Raw genomic sequence first — 22,154 nt, forward strand, 5'->3', positions numbered from 1 at the left:
GTGTTTCATTGCCCCTGAAAAGCCCCTGTGGGGAGTAGTCAATGAAGTATGTATTTATGAATTCAAGTTCTTTGGGACGTTTTTTAACATCAACATTGTGGTTTTCTCATTGCATCGTGCACTGAAGACCAACTCAGTTTGTAGTCGAACTTTTATACCACACAGCTTTAAGAACATGTTGAGAACGTTTTCAGGCTCAAATTCCAGGAAAAAACAACAACAACAACAAAAAAGCAAGAACGCTCAGCCTCAGCCCCAAACTTGGTTAGCCTGGTGGGGTTATGGTGGCGAAAAAAAAAAAAAAATGGCGAGCGAACCGAGCTGAGCGGGGAACTGGGGGATGCGCGCCCCTTCCCTCCCCAGTCCCTCGCTCGGCTCGCTTCACTCGCCAATTAAATTTTTCGCTACGTTCCTTTTCGCTCTATAACCCCAACTGCGGAGCGTGGTCCCAGGCTAAGACTTACCCGGGTAGGGTCGTACCTCTTTTTGAACACTATATTTCATTGGCCGTATAGTGACGTACTTCCTATTGTTTTCTATGCTAAGTCCATTGTTATCTTTGTTCATTCTATTGTTCTTTTGGCCAATCCTGAAGTCCGTTCAATGAGGTACGACACGACCCCCACGTACTTATAAAAAGAGAGTGTTTACAAAATTGGACTTCTGGTATTGTTTCTTCAAAGACGTTGTCTTAGCACTAGCGTGAATGCAAATAGTTCTTCACACCTGATAAGTTCTTCCTTTGTATGAACAAGGAGTGGACGCTGCTGATAAAAAGATACAAAAAATGGTCAGCCCATTTAATTACATAGCTATCGGGGAGCAGTTGGTTGACGTTTAAGCACTTACGATTCAGGTAAAACTCGGTTACCCCATATTCGTAAGAGAACGGTACTTTCAAGTCCAGCGAGACACATTGTCAATTCAGTACCTAGATAAACGACCTAGCTTCCTAGGTGTTCCAGTAGCTCAATGGGTACACATCCGATCAGTGTTAAGGAGGTCGTAAGTTCGATTCCTGCGTAGGACTCTGAGTTTTTAGTTTTCCTTTCTCCTTTCGCCAAGCAACTGGTTTCCCAAGCCACTATACGTCTGCGCGTGAGTAACGCGCCGCCACGTGAGGTTGCTACGGGTATGCGTTTGGTCAAAAGGAAAAGGACGATGATCATACCAGCCGCTGTTTCGGAAAATGAGCCCGCGCTCACTGCCGAGGATGCCCGAACTCGAGTGAGACATTCGACCCAGTGTCTGTAATTTTAAGAGTGAGCTTGTTGGGTTATACAATGGTAATGGGGTTCTGTGGGGTCTACATTACCCCGGTAGCCCAACAGGTATTTTAAGGTAGCTGCTGGCCTTACGTGCTCCAGAAAACTATTGTCCTTTAGAGGATTATTGAGTCATTTTCATTTAAATATATGGATCTATTGCCTTGAAGGATAGGAGCATGATACCATAAGCTCAACTCAGTTCTAATTGTCTTAGTTTGGCGAAACAATCTCCTTGCCGTTTACTGTCAAATCTGTTGTTATGGATTAATAAGATTGCCCAACCGAAACATTTGAAAACCCAAAATTTTGACCTCTTTCCTCTATGTTTGAGAAACGCAATCTATTTACTTCATTTTCTTTCCACTGCAATCATTTATTTACTCACCGAGCAAACAGAATTTCATAATTAAGTAGTCAGACAAATGAATTAAAGTAGCATTAAAATTTTAAAAGTAGTATACTGTCTGTATTAAGCATGATATGTTTGAAAACGTTTCCCCTTGATGCGAAGTATGATTGGATTGATCTATCAGGCCCCGTCTGGTTGTTGAAACAACGGAAAGCGCTGTCCACTAGTAAATTTTGCATACCATGGATAAATCTTTTTGTCCTCTTTTTTTCTTTTTTTAACGCGCTTATGCCCTGAATGTCCTTTTTTTTTTTTGTTAACTCGCTTATTCCCTGGATAATAGCTTATAATGATTTACTTACGTTTTTACAAATCTTGTTAAAAAATGATATAATTATTTTGTGATTTTCTTAAATAAGATTAACCACCCTTCGCCGGAAGGCGAAAAGCCGGTGACCGCCTGGTCGAAGTTTGACTGGGCCCGACCCCACAAAGTGATCAGCTCAATGACTCCTGTTAGTTTGAAAAGTTTGGCTTATTTAACCCATAGTGCACAACGTTTCTCGTGTGTTAGTGTCATTTCGCTCCAAGAACGCTCAATTTTCAGAGCATTTGCATTGTCACCATGGCAATGCAAATTCAAAGTTGGTCTGTTGCAAGCCAAGCCTTAGACATAGAGCAACCACGTCTCAATCGTTAGGGGCACCCAACCATAATCTTCGTTAAACTACTTGTTCGGGAGAGTCAAAGTGTTCTAGGAATTTCGGTTCTACGTTGTCAAACAGCTATAGATATCTTTACTAAAAGATCACCTAAAAGATTCGCAACAACCAAGGAAAAGTAGTCCCTTAGTATACGTTTTCGGAAGGGATTGCACTTGTTCAATTTTTTGCACTTCAAGTAAAAGGTCACCGAGCAGTTTCAGATTTGCAAATGGTTCGCTGAAAGTTCTTAGAAGGTAACGTTCACTGAGCAAGCAATTTCTGAAATGAAGCCGGATCCCTAAAAATATCGGACACTTCAATTTTCATGTTTCTCAAAGACTTAAGCTAAATTTGCTTGTTGGGCTCCCTTGAATCTGCGTGAGGGATAAGTATGAGAAAATCTAAAAAACTTAGAGCGTGAGAACAGTTGGTTTTATGGACTCTCTTCTCTTAAAACGGTTTTTTCGGATCCTAAAAGAGAAATATTGTTTGGTTTGCGTCATTTGCAGTTTGTTTTACACTTTGTAGAAATATGCTGAAGAGATCTCTTCAGTCTATTAATTTCGGAAGGAAATCAAAGAGACGGCAAGGCGCCTTTTACTTCAACAATGATTTGTCTTCCACGACTTTAATTTTGTAACATAAGCAACTATCCCTCGGGCAACGTTTTTGGGGTCCCTTTTTTAATTATAGCTTGTATTATATTCCAGAACAGAAAATTAATGGGTCGGCCTCCTACATTGCGTGCAGTTCGTGACTGTTGCAGATAAGTTTTACCGTTGATTATCATTTCATATTGTACTCGCTACAGAGCTATCTGTTTCCGTCTGTAAACTGAAGCGGACAATTCGAATCCCTTCAATTATTTTACTATCCAATCGACTCGAGTTTCCACAATGTAGGTCATTTGGCAATGGCAAGGTGGTGTTGAGAATGGACTCCTGAGAACTGAAAATCCACATCTAAGATACTAGGAAAGTTGCCTGCACGATCCTTTGGGGGGAAGAAGTTTCGGCTGTTTATTCGTAAAAGACATTTGATAAGTCTTTTGGATTTGTAGCTGACGGCCGGAGCAGTAGTGAGGCCAACGTGACCTAGGTTCAATTCCCAGACTCGGCGTCATGTGTGGGTGGATTGAGTGTTGGTTCTATATTCGGCTCCGAGAAATTTTTTCTCCGGGTACTTTGGTTTTCCTCTCTCTCCTCAAAAGCCTGATCTGATTTAACTTAACAATTTCATTCGCAAGATCGAAACGTTCACATTCTCCCAACGAATCCCATAAAATTCTATCTTGCATTGTCATGAGATTTGGTGTAATATCACGATCACACCTACTTAAGCTGATAATAATCTTCATTCTCAATACCTGTGTGACTGACGTGTGATTGAAATTGTGAAGAGAATTCAAATACTGAACATGCACTCCTGGAAGTCTAAGAGTTAAATTGATTTGATTTCTGCAAATAGTGTCCCAAGTTGACACTTGACTCTTTAAGTTAATTGTATTTCATTCCTGTCACGAGTTGATCCCATCTTTGTGCGTGCTTTTAAGAAGTTAGGCAATTTTTAACATTATTGTCTTGATTGAATTTCCTTCCCATATCCCGGTATTTGAATAGAACGAGATAACAAGATTAAGTAGGTATCAAACAATTAGCATACACATGGGCCTGTGCTTATTGGGGTAAGAAATATGTATAGGAAGCACCATTAATTAGACTAACATCCTCTTAATAGGGTGATTGATCAAACACTTCCTGACCCGAAAAGGGATTTACAAAAAAGAAGTTTTAGATACAAGGGCGCTTATGCATTGGAGCAATGAAACAAAATGTTTGTTGAATCTTCCGAGTTTTTCGAAAGAAATACATTATATCGTGTTAGGATAGTGTCAAGCTGTTTAGTCAGTGCATGTCTTTGTTTACACTAGTTTTTTTGTCATTGTCTCGGGCTATAGGTTTTTTGTTTAGATGGTCTCTTATTATTCGTTAGTTTATACCTTCTAGCCTCGATGTCTGGACAATTGTTTTTATTTCATCCCGTGAAACTGACAACTAGTGATTCACCTACTTACTATTCTTCCCGTAGTTGCTTACCGCGACAGCCCAACAGTTATTTTGAGGTAGCTGTTATCTGTTGACTTTACCTGCTCCTGAAAACTATTGTCCTTCAGAGGATTATTGAGTCATTTTCATTCAAATACATTGATCTATTACCATGATAGATAAGATCATGATACCATAAGCGCAACTCAGTTCTAATTGCCTTAGTTTGGCTCCTTGCCGTTTAATGGCAAATCTTTTTTTTATGGATTAATACGATTGCCCAACCCAAACATATTTTCGCGGGTAATCATAAGCCATGGATCCGTTTTACGCTTTCTTTGACCAATTTTCTCCATGTTTGAGAAACGCAATCCCTTTACTTCATTTTCTTTCCACTGCAATCGTTTTTCACTCACTCCAAGACCGAACAAACATAGGCGTTAGAGTGTGTAAGAACTGAGCAATATTATTGGCCGAAAGAGGAAAGGTTATAGCGCAGCGCGGTCGGCATGCGTTTTAGTGATTTTTTTGCCTTACTCTGCAAAATTACCTGGTCTAAGGTTTTGACGACAACGCGACCATGCGAGAATGCATGGTTTCCTCTCTATCTTTAAGACCCTCTTTGTTCCAATCGCAGTTACGGAGCACTTTCGTATTTTGTTCAATGTGAAAGAGATGGAAGAAACGCCGTTTTCGTCACCAGAACCTCGGATCGACCCAAGGCTCTGGGAAACTCTACGTAGGAGAACATGCGCCGTAGGATTGATATAGCCACAAATTGGCTATGTGAACCTTACGGCGCCTGCTCACTCCTCGTGCTAACATGAATGCACCAATTAGAGACGAAGCCAATGAGGAGACACTCCTTCAGGGTTCCCCAGAGCTCTTCTCTCCCTGAAGTCAAGAGAAGAGCTCCGGGGTCGAGATTGGAAGAAACGCGAAATACCAATGGTCGACAGCTACAACAACGACATCGGGTACAGCTACGACAACGCCACAAAATAAGAATATGATTGGTTAAAAGAGGAAAAATAATCCTGCTGCACGCATATTAGCACATCTTTTCACGGTTCTTTGCATAATAACGGTTGACTTGAAACCAGTACTTGAAATTTGTGGTCAGTATGGCGACAAGGTGATCATACAAATGTGAAAGTTCACTCAGTCCCTATTTTTGCTCCGAAACCGGTTTATCTTTTGAGGTGACGTTTTCGTCGACGTTGACGACGCAGATCCGATCTTAAAAGTCCATGTAGTTAAAGCAGGAAGAATGACCGTGCTGTGCCCGTGCGGAAAGTATTTTAGCACATTTCTTTGTGGCACTCAGGGGCACCCAACGAGTAATCTCGGTACATATCTGTGCGGAAAGAAGGTTGGAAAGAATTTTCGAATATTCGAACTCAGACTTTCGAGGCGCACGACGATTTTTGGACATTTTTCTGAACAGATTTCTTAAGATATTTCGGAGAAGTAGTGAAGGATCTGAAGAGTGCGTTGAAAGTTTCGAAACCACATTGAAGAATGTTAGAATTTTACTGATCGGAGTAAAAGTTAACTGTGTCATAGGAAATTGCATAAAATTTGAATATTTATAACTTCTCTCATGACCAGTTCTGCCAAAGTTTTCGGGGAAAAAGGTCGACCATATACGTTATGTTAATTTATTAGACCTGTCACGATTACTAGAACTTTCGGACGATGCGCAAAGCCACTTGGAAATTTCGACAGACCTGAAGTTCCCCTAGAACATCCGAACAAATAAGTATTTTGAAGGGCAGCTATTAACTCACTAAACGAGCCTTTGAAGTAGGCCTAGACACAACTATCCGGATACTTTTTCAGATATTTAGAAGATTTTGAGATATTTAGAAAATGTCAAGATATTTAGAAAAAATTGTGATATCAAGAATTTTCTTAGGGAAAAAACTACTCAAGTCACGTTTTCCCCAAAAAAATGGAGAAAGAAAGCAAATTTTCAAGTCAAGGGCTACTTCCCATATGGGCCTGCAGTAATCACATGCAGCAGTATTTTCCATTTATTATATGTCATATATGTTGAAAAAAACGTTAAGAGTTTTATTGTGTGCCTTACAAGGTCATCGTTGAATTTCCTGTATTTCCTTATACTTTGGTAGATTATTGCGGTATTATTTATGGGAATGAAAACAGATATTTTCGGGATATTTAGAAAAAAAAATCAGCATATTGAGAAAAAAAATTGACTTAAGAATCGGGAACTTTCCGGAAACATATTTCGCCGATTTCACGTGATATTTGTGTTTAGTCCTATTTTGAAGCATTGACCTTGAAAACCATTAAAGGTAATTCTAGCAAATTTTAAGACATTCGGTCATTAGGTGCCCTTGGGCACTCGGGAAAACCAACAGGGTAAGCATGTGTAATAGTGGATTTCATTCCTTTGGAACCGTTCGTACCAATTTACTTGTGGTTCTAGAGTACTTCGCCCATATTGTACATAGTGAACAAGAATCGCGAAATACTTGAGATTGATCGAAGTTATATTTTGAAGCGACGATTTCGTTGCCGTAGCCGTCAATGCATGCCATCTGTAACGTCCTTCAGCCTGTGTCGATTAACATTCAAGGATTTACAAAAGCCGCTGTATTTGCTCCTCATGAATGGTGTTGTCTGAGTGGAGTTAACTTGAACTCACGACTGCCTTAGGGTAATACGTTGAACTGATATTTAAGCAAATTGAAATGCGAGAATTCAACAGGAAGATGTGGAAAATAGAACACTTAAACTAGTCAAACAAACAAATATTTGCTACTTTCTCTAGAGCGTTCAGAAACGATACCGTGAAATGAAATTTCATACAATAAAGTGAGCAAGAAGATATATTTATACTTTGTTGCTCGATATTTTATTTTTGACAATCAACGCTTTGACGCCAGGTCGGTACGATCAAAGGTTTCCCGCGAAAAAAACAGTGGATGGCCTTGTTCTTGGGCCGTCTTTAATCGGCAATGCCGTCTGAATGTCGCGCAACTGAAAGACCGGTATAATAGAGTTATTAAGCAAAGATACCTCTGAATTGACGAGGCGATCGGAAATAAGAAGTGTATTAGATTATAGAGACGGTTTATAGTTTCGGTCTTTAAAATATCCATAGGCTGTTAAGAGTCTTTAACGAGGGATTTGCTATGGGATTTGAATGGATCACGACCGATTAAACCTTTTGAGCAAATATTTGTTTGAGATAACTGGAAAAAAAAGCAAGCAGACTGTTTTTTATCCGTTAAAGATGAATACATTCCATTTGCTTAGCCTTGTTTTGAGATGTTTAGTTAAACACGGTTTCAAAGTGTTTCCTTTTAAAATCAAGAATACTGATTTTTGTTGACTGCAATAACACAGGTCAAAGCATGTATTGAAATTCACCTGAATCTCATGTAAAAGCCAGTCCTACATTTTTCTGTGACTGATATTCTTTTTGTCAAACCCAGTTTAATTGAACATGTCTTGTTGGTGTGAATGGGGTATTAGACTGTTTGAAGCGATTTTGACTCCATATCAAGTATCACAGTGACAAGTTGTGGTTATCGAAATTAGAATAACTAAAATTTGAAGAATATCACTTGGAGATTGGTGATAGTTTCCATTTTCTCTGTAATTGTAAAACCGACCAGTTCTAGAATCGTCCAAAATTTCTCGTACGTATCGTAAAAAAGCATAAAATATAGAACAATGCCAATTGATATGGCGTGATATTGGACGGCGAGTCTGCCGTCTTTATGTGTGGGTAATTAGAAGCTTTATTTATTTGTTTATTACAGTTTATGGCATGCAAACAAACAGAGGCCAAGGAATGAAATTCAAAAGAATCATAGACCCCATATTTCGCAAAGATGGGTGGAATCTAATTTAACTGACAAATTCGTACAGGTATCAGTTAATTCCCTTGGGCAATTCAAATCTGCCAGCCTTCTGCTTTACATATTAACCTTTTGAAAACAATTTTAAAAGAAACTATGTCAAGGATATCTCTCAGGCTGGAAAAGAGGGTCGTTTGCATCAGTGAGCCGACGACCATCGTTAAATTTAGCTTAATATGTTCAATCGTCCATATTTTTAATCCAAAAAAATACGGTAGAAGGCTTACATCAAACATTGTTTCTGGCTTTTACGAATGTGCAGACGTTCTGGCTAGTTCGCGATGGATAAACTTTCAATTTTTTTCAAATTGTGTTGACCTTCCACCTTCCCATCGCTATGTTACGAAAAACCCGTTTATGCTTTTGGTGGTAAGTAGATCGAGTTGTGAAGCCACTTGGAAAGCATTCAAAAATGGTTTGTTCTAGCTGATATCAAAAACATAATGTACCAAAAAGCGTGCGCCATTTGAACTCTGAGATTTGCATGTCGGACTCCCTGAGAACATATATAGAGTTGGTTCTCAGGCTTTCGCCTCCACCCTGCTCCCAGGGTGTTTTCGTAGTCCTCAGACTAAGATTTTCGCAACACAAACACCTTTCTTCATCATAAATTCGCTTCTTCAGGCCACAAACCTACGTCATACTTGGGCCGCGGTTGTTAATAAGGTGTCTGGGCCACTCTCACGTTGAATTACATCTTTCATCTTAACAGCATGCTGTGTCTTAAATAGTTGTTAGCCTAGCTTTAGCTCAACTTTAATTTTAACTGATCCGATTAGTAGATCCTGACTGATTGCACTGAATACTGAATAAATAAGATTCTTGCTAACAACTCCCAGAGTCGCACTACCGCCGACATGCTTATTCAGTGAGCTCTTATTGTTTATCGGTCGTAAATGTTACAAGAAGGATTTCAAGTTTGTACAACAAGTTTAATTGTATCCTTGCAATAAAGCATCCATTTCTTAAGCCCTTTTAAAGGTTACAGGTAAAAAAATTCGCGCAGCCTTGAGGATCGAAACAGGAAATCAATTTTCTCTGTTTAGCTTTGATAAAACAGATCCGAAAGTTGACTAAGCATTCCTGTCTTAATCTCTAACAAAAATATGTTTACCCAGAAATGCTAACCTGCAGGCGGAGACAAATCATTCTTGTCGCTTTATCTGACAAATTGCATGTTACCGCAAGTTCCAAATTAAAACAAAGCTGTGTTCAAGGCCGGACAAAAAAGCGAAAATGGATTAGAGGAGAAAAACGCGGTATTTTAAACCCCCAAAGAACCTTCACAATGACGTTGTTTGAAACGTCATGAACTTGTAGCTCCCAAATTGCTCAATCCTTCATAAGCACCTCAAGAGAGTGCATTATAGCGCGTTCTCTTCGAAATCTAATCTCTGGGTATTTTGGAAAATTATTTTATGTAATTGAACCCAGTTTGATCAAAAAGTCTTGTTTTTTGTGCTTACTTTGGTTTTAACGACGAGAAAGTTTGATATCCTGTTAACGCATCCCGGCAGGCCCGATTGAGTACTCTGCTGAAAATCTTATTTCTTGAATTGTGTTATTCACTAACCGCAACTGATAAAAGATTGCAGAATAGCCCGTCTGTGTGGGGTCTTGGCGATACTGACTCTTATCTCTTAAGCTTGAAGCCTTAGTAATGAATGTGGATGACTTCCAGCGACGTGTTTCCTGTTTAAGTTTTATTCCCGATTCCCACTGAAGTAGTTCCTTCGAAAGAGTGTTAAAAACAACAAGAATGGTCTGCATGACTGTAAGCAGCTTAGAAATGAATTGACGCTAGAACGCAGGAATAAGCCAAGCTCTTGAATAGCAAATTAAATGGTTTTTGGTTTCTTGTCGCATTTTTTGAAAACGTTAGATCGCCATAAGGTTTCTTGTCGCATTTTTTGAAAACGTTGGATCGCCATAATAGGCTCGTTATAAACACCCCCCCCTCCCCAAACTCATTTTTAAAGCTATATGCTCCAAAAATCCTATGAAAGAATGTTTACTATTCTTCGTTTTATTGTTTAGGTTGTAGTTTTCTGCGTACAATTTTTGATTTAAATAACTTTGGAAATCATTATTTGTACGGCCTCTTTGTCTCTTTGTTTTTCGCTTTAATGCCGTGATTGCAGTGATAAATATTTTGGTGTAAATATTAATATTTATATTTTAATGACCAGCGACGTCCGCGAAATTCGATTATCTGCTCAACTATGAACTCGAGCACGAATCTATAACTTAAGGTGACGCCGGAACCAGCCGGCAAGATCCATCAGCTTACAAAGAAAATGCAACAATTTGAAGGAACACTTGCATGATAATCCCTCGCATTCTTCTGGAGGAGTATATATCATCGTCGAAGTGTGTTAATTTGAATGCGTTATAGAGTCAGTCCTTCCAAATGCCTGGTCTGGCCGGTCATTTCCGTCAAATGGAAAGCGCCCTTAGGTTTTTCTTAGCCGATGGCAGAGAAAAAGTAAGTTCCCGTAATATCAAGACCAGAAACGTTCCGTGCAACCACAAATAGTCTTTTGTAGTGTTAAAATCGACATTGAGAGGTGACGTAAAATAGCTTAAAGCCTTATCCAAAGGAGTAGAATTCTTTCGTTATCCTTCCTGTTTAAGATATATCGCGGAGATGTTTCCGCAGGAAAAGAATGAAACTGAAGAACCTAGTGTGCTTTTGTACATATTGGAATTTAAAGGATGAATTAAAGTTTGTTAGGGCCTTAGAAACAATTCAAACAGAAAGTTCGGTAAGCTGCTCAATTCCATTGAGTCGACACAGTGGTCCCCTGAGAAGGACTGTCGGCAGCTAACGTTTCAACTTCTGCTGACTCTGAAGATAACTTCCTTTTAAAAGCGTAACTTTCATGCAACTTATAACCTAGCGCGACTGAATTCGATGTTGTCGGGAAATGGCAATGTTCGCTTCTTTACTTTCAAATTTCACTCGTCACTCCAAGCAAAATCTGTCCCGCTTCCGAACCAAATTACCAATACTAATTCACCCGTACACAAAATCAGTAGAGGATTAGGCCATTTCCGAGTTCATGTTTGCCTCCTCTTCAAAGCGAGTCTAAGTGCGAAGTTCATATGGAAATTAGTTTTCATTTATAGAGCGGTTTTCAAATTAGTGTCGAAGAACCAAAACCAAAGTAATTACTTTGGCGAATCAAAAAGGACGGATACAATTCGGTAAACCAATCAAAACTTGAATTAATTACACATAGCCGACACAAAGCGCGGGAAAATGTGCACATGCGAGCCACGACTGGTTTTGGTTTCACTTCTGATTGGTTGAAAAAGTGGCGCGAGAACTTTGAACCAATCACTGAGTGAAGTAATCATTAACCAAAGCAATTCGCTAATTACTTTCGACACTCAATTGAAAACCGCTCTATGTAAAGTAAAACTAATTTTGCACATAGACTCGCTTGAAGAGGAGGCAGATTCTTGAATGGCATATTAAGTGAGCATCATCAGATCAGAAGTGCAAAGAAAGATATCATTCCTTGTTTTCGTAAATCATGAGCAAAACTTCCCTGCAAATATAATAGGGATTGTATTGCTATTTGATAAAGTTGACTCTGATGAAGTGAACTGTCATGGCCGACGTTTGTAAAGTATCTGCCGAAGACGAAAAGTAAATTCTCGGGCAAATCTAATAAAAGACATTTATCAGTTATTGGCTCAACGAAGTTGATCGTGTATGATGGTGAGAGTTGCCGAGGCCAACGTTTGGCAAGGGGGAAAATGCTCCAGAAAATCTAATAAGGAGATATTTAACAATTATTGGATAGCAACGAGGATCATCACGATCTTTTAGTTGGCTTGTGTTACCTGCCGAAGCCGAAGGCTGAAAACTGAATCCGGCCTCTTTATTTTTTCGAAAATGTTCGGGCGTTCTGTAGGTATTCAGCAAGGTTTTACTATCCAGAACCAGAAGCTCATCTCCTTGAACTCTTTAATTAACCATGGTTTAGAGCTGGGTTTTTCTTTTAGTTTAAAATTTTCCTTATTTGGATATAACGTATCTCGTGCATTTTCCTGCGCTTGCAGATTCGATCTCATTTTTGTCCATTTTTGGGCATGAAATTGGTGTCTTAAAATCCCCAGCTTTGTTCCAAGGAAAAGAGTTGCAAGTTACACGCTTCAAGGTCTTGTGCTACTGTCATAACGCAACGTGCTAAATTTCACTTATACGCAAAAAGCTGAATCGTGCACACATTTTGATTGGTTCTTATGTACTAGCCAGTGACGCGGATGCATTTAATGTCCCCTGAGGGAACAAAAGCCCAATTGACGTCATATTCGGTTTCTTTATCATAAAAAAACACGTTGTCTCCATGTTTACCTGCATCTCTTCAGTAATAGATGACAGACGACGTCAAACGGCGATGAACATCTGTGACACACTCGGCTATCGTCTTTGTTCTTAGCATGTGGCTTTTATGAATACCATTTGACTGAAAGTAAGAATTCTTGGCGAATTCTAGCCGAAAAAAGCTTAGTCTTTGATGGTATGACGTCAGTCTGTCGATGACGACTGGAAAGACAACTACAATGCATTGATACCATGGATACATAGAGAGAAACGGGCAGAAATGGACCCATTTTTTCCTAGATCCTATACAAATGGAACAAGAAAATGGTATCTGGCTTGCGAAATAAATTTGTGTCATGAACATCTTAAATTAATATTCCCTTGATTTCCTTTTATTACATTTTGTATCCTACTTAGTAAACGACCCAACAAGCGTGTATTTACTTTATCAGAGATCGCATTTGAATAAAGGGTTTTGACTTGGCTTACAACGGCATTGGTGTAAAAGGTTTTCAGCACTTTTCCTCGTCTCCTATATCCAATTGCAGAATCGGATACAGCTTACTCACTCGAATAACTACTAGAATTGTGTTTGTGACCTGAATGCTGCGTTTCTGTGCGTTTTTGCACGCTGCCACCCATATCAACGATGACGACAATGCGAAGTGTATATGACATGTGCGCGACTTTGATAAATCGCTTACCTCCGTTTGTGTGGCAAACCGAACAGCACTGATTGTCCAACTTCCTAATTACCCCGGCGCAGGATTCAATTTTTGGACACTCTTCTCGAGCACATTCCACTGACATGTTCTGCAATAATTAGGGCAACCAGTCAAATGAGTTAAATAACTTGAGTAAATACCAAAAATAGAAGTATTGGTATGCAGGAGTGAAAGTAAATAAATTCATAGTTGAACTGAAGCTACGAATTCAAGGAATGGGAGCCCCATCCATTCTTTTCCTCTCTCTAAGAGTGAAAAGTTCTGTTTTTAATTTCATGGCTGATTTCTGCAATTTGGCACTGAGGTGCGAACAGTTTTGCCCCACTTGGTATATTCGTAGAGGATCAGATACACTTATTCACTCTATAACCCTTTCACTCCTGTGGGGTTCCCCCATTGACGAGTAAAATCGTCCGGCGTTAGACAGAGTAAAATCTATAAGTCTCAGTGGCCCTTACAGAAGTGAAAGGGTTAATTAATTAATGGGGACATTTGAGTTTCTGAGTGAACCTAGACGTTGTTAAAGTAACCTTTAATCAGATATGAGCAGACATTCATGATAACTGAGATTTTTTTTTCTGTATGTTGAATCTCACGAGGTGTCACTTTACTGTTCTCTTGAACTTCCTCTACGTCAGAAAAGTCACTTAAGCGTCCATCTTTCAAAGAAATCAGGAAAACAATGTTTAATGTGCACTTTAGTTCCCCTTTAAGTGTCCATCTTTCAAAGAAAACAGGAAGAAAATGTTTAATGTGCACCCTAATTCACCGTTAAGTGTCCATCTTTCAAAGAAATCAAGGGAAAATGATTAATGTGCGCCTTAATTCACCTATCGCTTTTGAAGACTTCCTTTGAACTTTTATCCTTTGCCATGAAAGATACATACCGGTATTTTAAACTTTGAATTTCGTTGAAGCAGGCTAAATACTCGTGTTATTTACTGGAACACAAAAGGACGAAAAAGACGTCTAAAGCTCTTAACACGTTTCTGTTTGTGACAAATTACAGTCTATCTTATCAGCACATTTTCGAGACTTCATCAAGTTTGTGGCCTTAAATGCATTTTTGGCAAAAGCCATGTTTGTTTTGGATTAACCCAAAATGAAACGCGAGTCCTTGCTAAATGTCCGGGGTAGATCGTGATGGCAATGTTAAGGCGACATTTTCTAGAGTCATTAGTTTGAGGGCGGAGAGCACGACGATTTTCATAAGCGTCACGAGGTTTCCGGCCTTGCTTCTCTCCGTAACTTAAACATCACTTTGGCCTAGGAATGCAGACAATTAACGCCACAGAGCGTCTCTTAAAGTCCAGTCCTTAAGTGAAGACAAACAGCTACATTTATCCTCGCCAATGAATAACCCTAGTCCCTACTCTTACTTTATTGCTAGAAATGGGTTACAAATGTGTTTACGCTTAAAGGACACTTCGAATCAATTGGATATGAAAATTGCGCGTGCATCCTGGACGTAGGTGGAGCTTCAACAGCCACATTTGCTGTGGCAAAAATCAATGTTCAAGTTGAGTGACTACTAAGTCTTTGGCCGGGCTTTCTCAATGTCTGTTTGATGTCGGGGAGTGGCAAACAGAATCTATAAACTAATTTGTCATTTGGACAGAGTCTATCTAAGGCCAAGCCCTTCCTTTTAGGCAAAAGACAAATTACACGCAACAATAACAACAACAAAAACAAAGCAGAAAGAGGTTTTCATTATTCTCAGTTCTAATTTATTGTACTTTTGTGAAAGTGCATTCTCCAATTAGGAGATTCGAGTTTTTCGTGAGGATTCTGTCGTCATTATCTAAAAGACACTTCTCGCTTGACTTGCTTTAGAAAACTCGAACAGGTCCAGGTGATTTTTGAAAAAGATTTCTACTTTGAGAACTAACTCTTAGAACTTAACCATGAGGTGAAGTCTCTCCAACGAAGGCAAAACATTAACAAGACACCCACGCTCTCATGAACTCGCTTGCATCCGTGAGCCAGTCTACCAAACACTCGTTAACAACCGTCTTGACTTCGAGAGGTCACACTTTGTTCGCTGACGTTGGGTATCATTCGCTCCATGTTTGTTTACCAAATGTTATTTGTTAAATAATTACTACAAAAGTATTCTGTGGCTATGCAAATAATATATGCAATATTCACCATGTTAAAATCCGTATCAGCACGCGATTAGTGCGTATATCATGTCTTTTCTTAGCTACATTGACGTCAGAGAGTGACATGATATCACGCGCTGATTAACCACAAGTTGCAAAAATAACCAAATCTGTTTTTCCTGTTGTAATGGTCCCTGGCAAATTATTTTATTCCTGTGTGAGGATTTTTTGATTAGGTTTGCGAAACCAAGAAGTATTATTTCGTAGTCTTTACTCGTTTCGTAGAAAGAATGGACCAAAAACTTTCTTCTCGACTCTGCATTCTACCAAGAATAAATACCACTTTAAACTGGGCCCATTTTGCAATGGGAAAAAATATATTTGTACCTTTATTTAACAATGTTTTCAGAGGGAGATCCCTCTGGCTGAATATATAGGCGAATCTTTGCTGACGTCATTGCTTACATTTTACATACGAGTATGCGCACAGAAGGCATGTTGCTATCTCCAAATTAACTTCAAAAGGTAAAAGAACGTGCTAAACATAGTTAAATCACCAATTGTAAGCCTTTTAGCTTTGATAACGAAAGAGTTGTTAGCCATAAAAAAACTGATAAAATCTTGGGTGGCAAAAGCGCTAATCAGCCCATACATTCCTTGTAACATTTCGAATTTTTAAAGCATCATTGCTCAGAGATTATCACTTTCGATATGCAGTACTATTACTGATATTTTGACTGATAGATCAGAACACGATGGGCCAATGCTAAACAACAATTCCTTTACACATCACTGAACTATTCATGTACGGGACGCGGCACTAGGGTTTGATTTAGCGCCCCTAATTTGAACCTTTTGGTAAAATAACCCCAATGCGGTGGACACTGAGGTATTTCTAATACTTTTTGTCATTCAAAATAGTTAATACTCAGTAGAATTTCATGTTGGTCGTCTTTCGCAGGTGTCATGTCGGTAAAGCTTTGTAAACTTGCTATCACTGTCTGAAACGTTTGTTATATTAATGTCTAGCTAACAAGTTACATATGTATCAAGTTGCCTGTCCAAAAAGTTCTGGAGAGTTTTATTATCAAAGCTGTTTTGCATGCACTTTCTCTTGTGTCAGCTCTTTATCACTCCTCGCTCTTATCAATCATGATCATACTTTTCAATGTTTGTAAATCAACTCATGTGTGATTGATTTGGATTTTGGCCCTTTTAGTCGAATAGTTTGAATAGCAAAGATTTAATGTTTGGATTTCTCTTGACGGTGCAATGCTCCTCATTTTGCCTCCTGTTGACTGTGTTGATATCTTTGAGAGTAGTTAAGAATGTTCAAGCACAGATCTGAAAAGGATCTTGAGTCTTCTTCGTTTTTATGAGCAGATTCTCAAGGAAAAACTTAAATAATAGGTAAAGGTACTTTCCTTTTTTTTTTTTCTGAAAACACAAACACTACTCTCTTTCAGTGAACTTTGGTTCTCAACGATCGTGACAAATATGAGTCGTGCATCCAACAATCGCGCATCACTACATTTCTCCGTGTATTTACATACCTATATATAGCATTCATGTATTTGTAATAAGCATTGCCTCAATTTAAACGTCATTTTTGTTTTGTGGTGTCAAGAGCTGTAAAATTGCATTTAAGACTTTGGAATTCTTTTGCATCATTCATCATTGCGTTAATCTGCTTCTGGACCGGCGTCCGAGAGTGGCATATTTTGGAAGGGAGGAACACTTCCTGAAAAGAGAATTGGCCACCGCACAGAGATTCTAAACTTTGACGTTTCGAGCGTTAGCCCTTCGTCAGAGCGAATTGGATTCGCTCTGACAAAGGGCTAACGCTCGAAACGTCAGCTTTTAGAATCTCTGTACGGTGGCCAATTTACATTATCAACTCCGTTGATAAAACCAAAATTTTTGTATACTAGTTCCCCACCGACGCAGCACCACAGTTTCTTTAGAAACTACCCCCTTCATAGCTGAAAACCTCAGTTCGATCATTTTTGGTATGAGAGTGCATTACAAACTTTCATGCATAGTTAACTCGATTGATCAAGTCAAGGTGCAAACTGTATGTAATGTTTTGTCCAACACAAGTACTTGTTTTTGGAACTTTTCGGGTCAGAACTTCCTCACTGCCCGAGTTATAATCAGCTGCGTGTGGTTGAACACCACCCCCAATAAAAATATCATAATTGCAGGGAAGTGCGTCTCAGAGACATTCGATCGTTGAAGCTGTAAAGGATATGAACCCATCAGTGATAACAGTGTCTGGTGGTTTTCATTTCAAAGGTCACGTTAACTTTAGTATTTGAAATATCAAGTCACTTTGGTAGACTCAAAAAGTGAAGCTTAATAAATAATAGCACGTCACTGATGCATTTTGATCAGTGGTTTATCTTGATGTTTACAGCTAAGAATTTCACTCAGATCAGGAGCCCATGAGCTCCATCACAGATTTACAAGCCTTCTTAGTGTGTGATCGCCAAACACAATCACAACTGTTTAAGACGTTTCGTACTGCCAGCATCTTGATATTGCGCCAGCGGATCAGAAAAGGAGTGATTTGGAAGTGAAATCAGGGAGGATTTTTTTTTAAAATAGCTGTTGCGTGTTTGCCTGTTTTCCGTGTAAACCTCGTCCGTTAGGTCCTCTTCATTTAATGAAGTAGTTGAGGTCATGTTGTGGGTTTGAATGACAACCTTCTGCAGCCTTCTTTTCTGCGCTCTTAGTTAGCGATGCCTGAAAGAGTTTCAAGTGTGTTGATGTTTTCGTTTTTGTCATTGCCGTTTTTAATCGACAAAAGAAACTATAGATTTGCAGATTAGTGGTTTTCCCTATGTTTCGTATGAAAGGCAAAGTGCGTAACAGTTCTAGACTGCTGAAAGATGATTTTCACTTCCTCAGCAGTTCTTTCAATGTGGCCACCGTGTACAATATTCTGCTTATATCTTTTCACTGTGCTTGAAGCGGTAATTTAAGATTTTAGTAGAGCTTCCCGGTCTGTAGTACTGTAGTCAGATTGAACTGCTAGACAGCCGGCTCAAAGTGTTCAAACATAATTGATTTTGAATGCTTTGACGGCTGATTTTACAAGCACTTCAAAAATAAATAACACGGCTCTTAAATGATGAGAATAACTTGCCCCTTTCAGTAATATCAGGCGCTTCCACATTATGTTACTTTCACTTTCGATATCTTGTTATACTGTACATAAGACCTATGTTGCTCCGATGACACATTCCCAAGATGGTGTAGACAAACATGCTACGCTCTTTATTTAACTTAAACTTTTTCATCTGTCTCGTTTTTGATGGGGAGAGCTCATACAGCGTCCAAGTGACACTACAATTACGACCAATTAGTTGCTGTATTTACCGAAACAACCAAACAAAGCGATCAAGCGGCGCTGTAAACTGATTGGAAATATCTGTGTGCGGTGGCTGTCGCGTTTTTGATATCCGTGAGATTTTCTCAACTTGTTATCTCTGTGACGCGCGGAAAGTTATCAGGCGTGATAGTTTCTTCGTGTGAAATGTAAATAACGTTTTCTTTGCCTTGCCACCCCCTCCATGTTTATGTTGAAATTCGAACATCATCTTTCCTCATTTCCTAATCCTATAAAAAAACTTTTATATTATAGAGGTCCTTTTGTTTCATGCCAGCTCGTGTCAACTGGACATTCCTTATCGAAAGATTCGCCCAAAGCGTCAATCGCTTGTCACGTTCAAAGAGGCAAATTCTTTGACAAATAAAAGAAAAGCTTTCTACAAACCTTACAGCGGCATACATAACATGGGTTTCCCGCCAAAATTGGCAGGTCAATGACTTCGTTTTCAACATTGCAGGATGCCAGTTTCCCTGCAGGAAAGCAACACTGGCAGTTAATGGCTGTCTAATTGTCCTACCGAGATTTGGCCCAGTAACATAGACTGCAGCAAATAAAATGGTCGAGTCTCACCTGATAGCATGCTAGATGCCGTTGGGGTGGCCTGCAAAATTATGAGCAAAAAAGCGACCGAGCTCAATAGCTGCGACTTGACTCTTAGTGGGTCGAACATGCCAAAATGACTTTCTGACTGACGAATTCGTTTTGCCCCTAAACCTAACCCGATTACGTCTCCCACTTCAGGGAAGCTCAAGTGCTCTTGCTTGTGCAGCGATGTAATGACAAGACAACGTGTGTGTGTCGCTTTTCAACAGATTTTTGCCACTTCCGTCACAAAGCCACGGAAATATTTCGTCTCGCAGGCGCCGACGTCGTCCTGGTAGGCGGAGGGCAACTGATGTTGGCTGTTTTAGGCTCATACACGCGAGCGCTAACCGATAACCACATGACGTGTTTAATTACCTCGTGCGGCCCGAGTTGGTTCATTTCAAAATTCCAGCGTGTTTTTCGGTCATTTATCATTATAAGGGCACTCAAGACACGGGTCAAGCTGTCATCAGCGATTTACATAACAGGCTTTTCATATACGAGTGTGTACACAGTCGCCGAATGTGCAGTGCAAATGGAATTTTAAGCCCAATTGTTAGCGCCACGCGGAAAAGGTTTTGTTAGTGAGTAGTGTATGTGTGTAGGCTTATTTTCCCATTTTTCTTTGTTTGTTTGGAGACTTCTTTGTTTGCACCCGACTTGATGAACAAAAGGTGTCGGATTCAATCGATCGGAGTTTGGCTGTCGATAGCGATCTATGTGTTTGAACTTCTGTCGAGTAGCACACCGAGACGGGAGAAACTCTGTTGGTGTACCTCTTACACTTGTTTTTTTTGTTTCTTTGCAGGCAGGTCGTAAACATATATGTGTGTGCACAATACTGCCGAAGGCATTGATTTCTGGGCTTAAGGAAAAGTGTATTGAACTCATTATGAGGAATCCTCCCTTGAATGCACCCCGTCAGCCAGGCGCCTCTTAACAAGGACAAAAAAATTGGCTTAATTCTCAACAACTTATTTAAGAGCGTTAAATCTACTAAGACACGTTTCTGCTGACGCCATCGACTTATATCCTTGTTAAACTTACTTTCTTGTTTGCTATCCGTCTAATTCCTTGAAATACCAAAGAAGACATTTATAATTGCTGTAGTATAGGTACCTCTTATTCGGAAAGTGTTGAAAAGCGAACATCATTCTACGAAACTGCTGCCCGGTGACTTAAGTGAAATGGCTGATACTTCTGTGTACAGCCGCGGCCTCAACATGAGATCAGTAACGCACATTGATCTAATAATGTAAAATTTACTTTGTCGCTTAAAGTTACTAGTTCAATTACTCTTATCTTCTAATCTTTTAACAGCGAAACGTCAACACCTTTAAATAGCTCCACGTTATCAACCGACCAGGGAATACAGGGAGATTTCAGCCTACGCGGGCGTCTTTTGCTTAACACACCAGTGGTACAAAGTAAAAAGAAACAATCCTATCTGTAATTGAAGACGCCTAGCCGGCGATACTTGTTTTGAAATATTTAGACTTTTTAATAAGGTGTTAATAAACAGGGAAGACATGTCAACTTAATTAACACTATTTGACTTGCTAGTTCGTTTTTTCTTTGACATGTGAATAAATTTCAATGTGACAAAAATCCTGTTGACCTTTATGCAACTGACAGTGTGAAAGCGGAAAGATTTCAAATGTCCATTTCTATGCTAGATTTCGAGTGAATATATAGCTCAATTACTATCCTTTCTCGAAGACTTCTACATACTTGATACGATCCCTGATTGCTTATTACTGGCTATATTGCAGGGGAATGTAACTTTGTAAAACAACATATGTAAACTTCGTTTGTTTTTTCATTACGTTTCTGATCACACAGGCCCTGTCCAAAGCATTGTTGTAAACTGGTTTTCGTCGATCACGATCCTTGTGTGGTAAAAAAATCTTGTACTTCGATAATCTGTAATAATTTTCTCTAGCCTCGATCTTTCTCGAAGATTCGCCAGGTTTTAAAAATTAGAAAGATCCAATACTTCGTTGCGACCACTAAATCAGAAAGGAACATCGCGGAGCTGAAGTACCACTTAAAAAGGCCAATGTGAATGGTCACATTTTTGGGTCTAACGAAAAAATATAAAATGAGTGAAACGGTTCCACAGGATGCTCGTGCATTAAACAGCAGTTTACGCTTTCCGAAAATGTTAACGGTAAAGGGACTGGTTCACCCACAACTCTTCATTTATATACTCCTAGCTTAAATCAGCAGCTCGAAGTAAACTGATTCGTAGATACAAATCAGTGTAACTGTTAAATTGTTATTCTACGATTTTTGATGTTATGTCTTTTTAATTGTCATGTATGAACGACAAAGTGGATCAATTTAGTATCAATGAATCAGTTGACTCTTGACATTATTCAACTGATAATGTCTGAAGGGTTTTTAAATATTTGGCAAGCCGAATTCCATGGAGATATAATCTTTGACATATATTAGAACTCACTTTATGTAGACTAGAAGGCTTTTAGGTGTAAAAATGAAATGTTAATTTCCTTGAATTCCCTTAAATTCACTCGATTTCCCAATTTGCATTAGAAAAATTTTGCCTAGAAAGTGCCAATATTTTCATCCATACTTTTGAATTTTGGAATCGGCTCTCTTTAGTTTAAACAATATAGGCCTTTCCTAGCGATGCGCTGGATAGTCTTTGAAACAATTTCATTCTCCTTAAATTTTGCTTTAAAAGAATTTGAGTCGAAGGGAAATTTATAACTAGTACGGAATGTAAC

At 39.2% G+C, this 22,154-nt stretch overlaps 1 protein-coding gene across 3 annotated transcripts in view; it reads right to left on the reverse strand.

The window, feature by feature from the left end:
• The window catches only part of LOC138049120 (BMP-binding endothelial regulator protein-like), a 31,533-nt gene extending 11,759 nt beyond the window's left edge, over positions 1-19,774 (reverse strand). For 2 of the 3 annotated variants that reach the window (XM_068895246.1, XM_068895245.1), the window contains exons 1-4: positions 19,390-19,774; positions 19,204-19,289; positions 13,303-13,411; positions 727-767 (exon numbers count right to left, since the gene is read on the reverse strand). In XM_068895246.1, the coding sequence (XP_068751347.1) occupies positions 727-767; positions 13,303-13,411; positions 19,204-19,289; positions 19,390-19,489 (336 nt within the window). In that variant the 5' untranslated portion in view covers positions 19,490-19,774. The remainder of the gene's footprint in view (positions 1-726; positions 768-13,302; positions 13,412-19,203; positions 19,290-19,389) is intronic. The other variant, XM_068895247.1, reaches the window with a different exon arrangement.
• Between the last annotated feature and the right edge of the window lie 2,380 nt (positions 19,775-22,154).

Source organism: Montipora capricornis, chromosome 5 (genome assembly GCF_036669925.1).
Source record: "Montipora capricornis isolate CH-2021 chromosome 5, ASM3666992v2, whole genome shotgun sequence".
NCBI classification, from domain to species: domain Eukaryota; kingdom Metazoa; phylum Cnidaria; class Anthozoa; order Scleractinia; family Acroporidae; genus Montipora; species Montipora capricornis.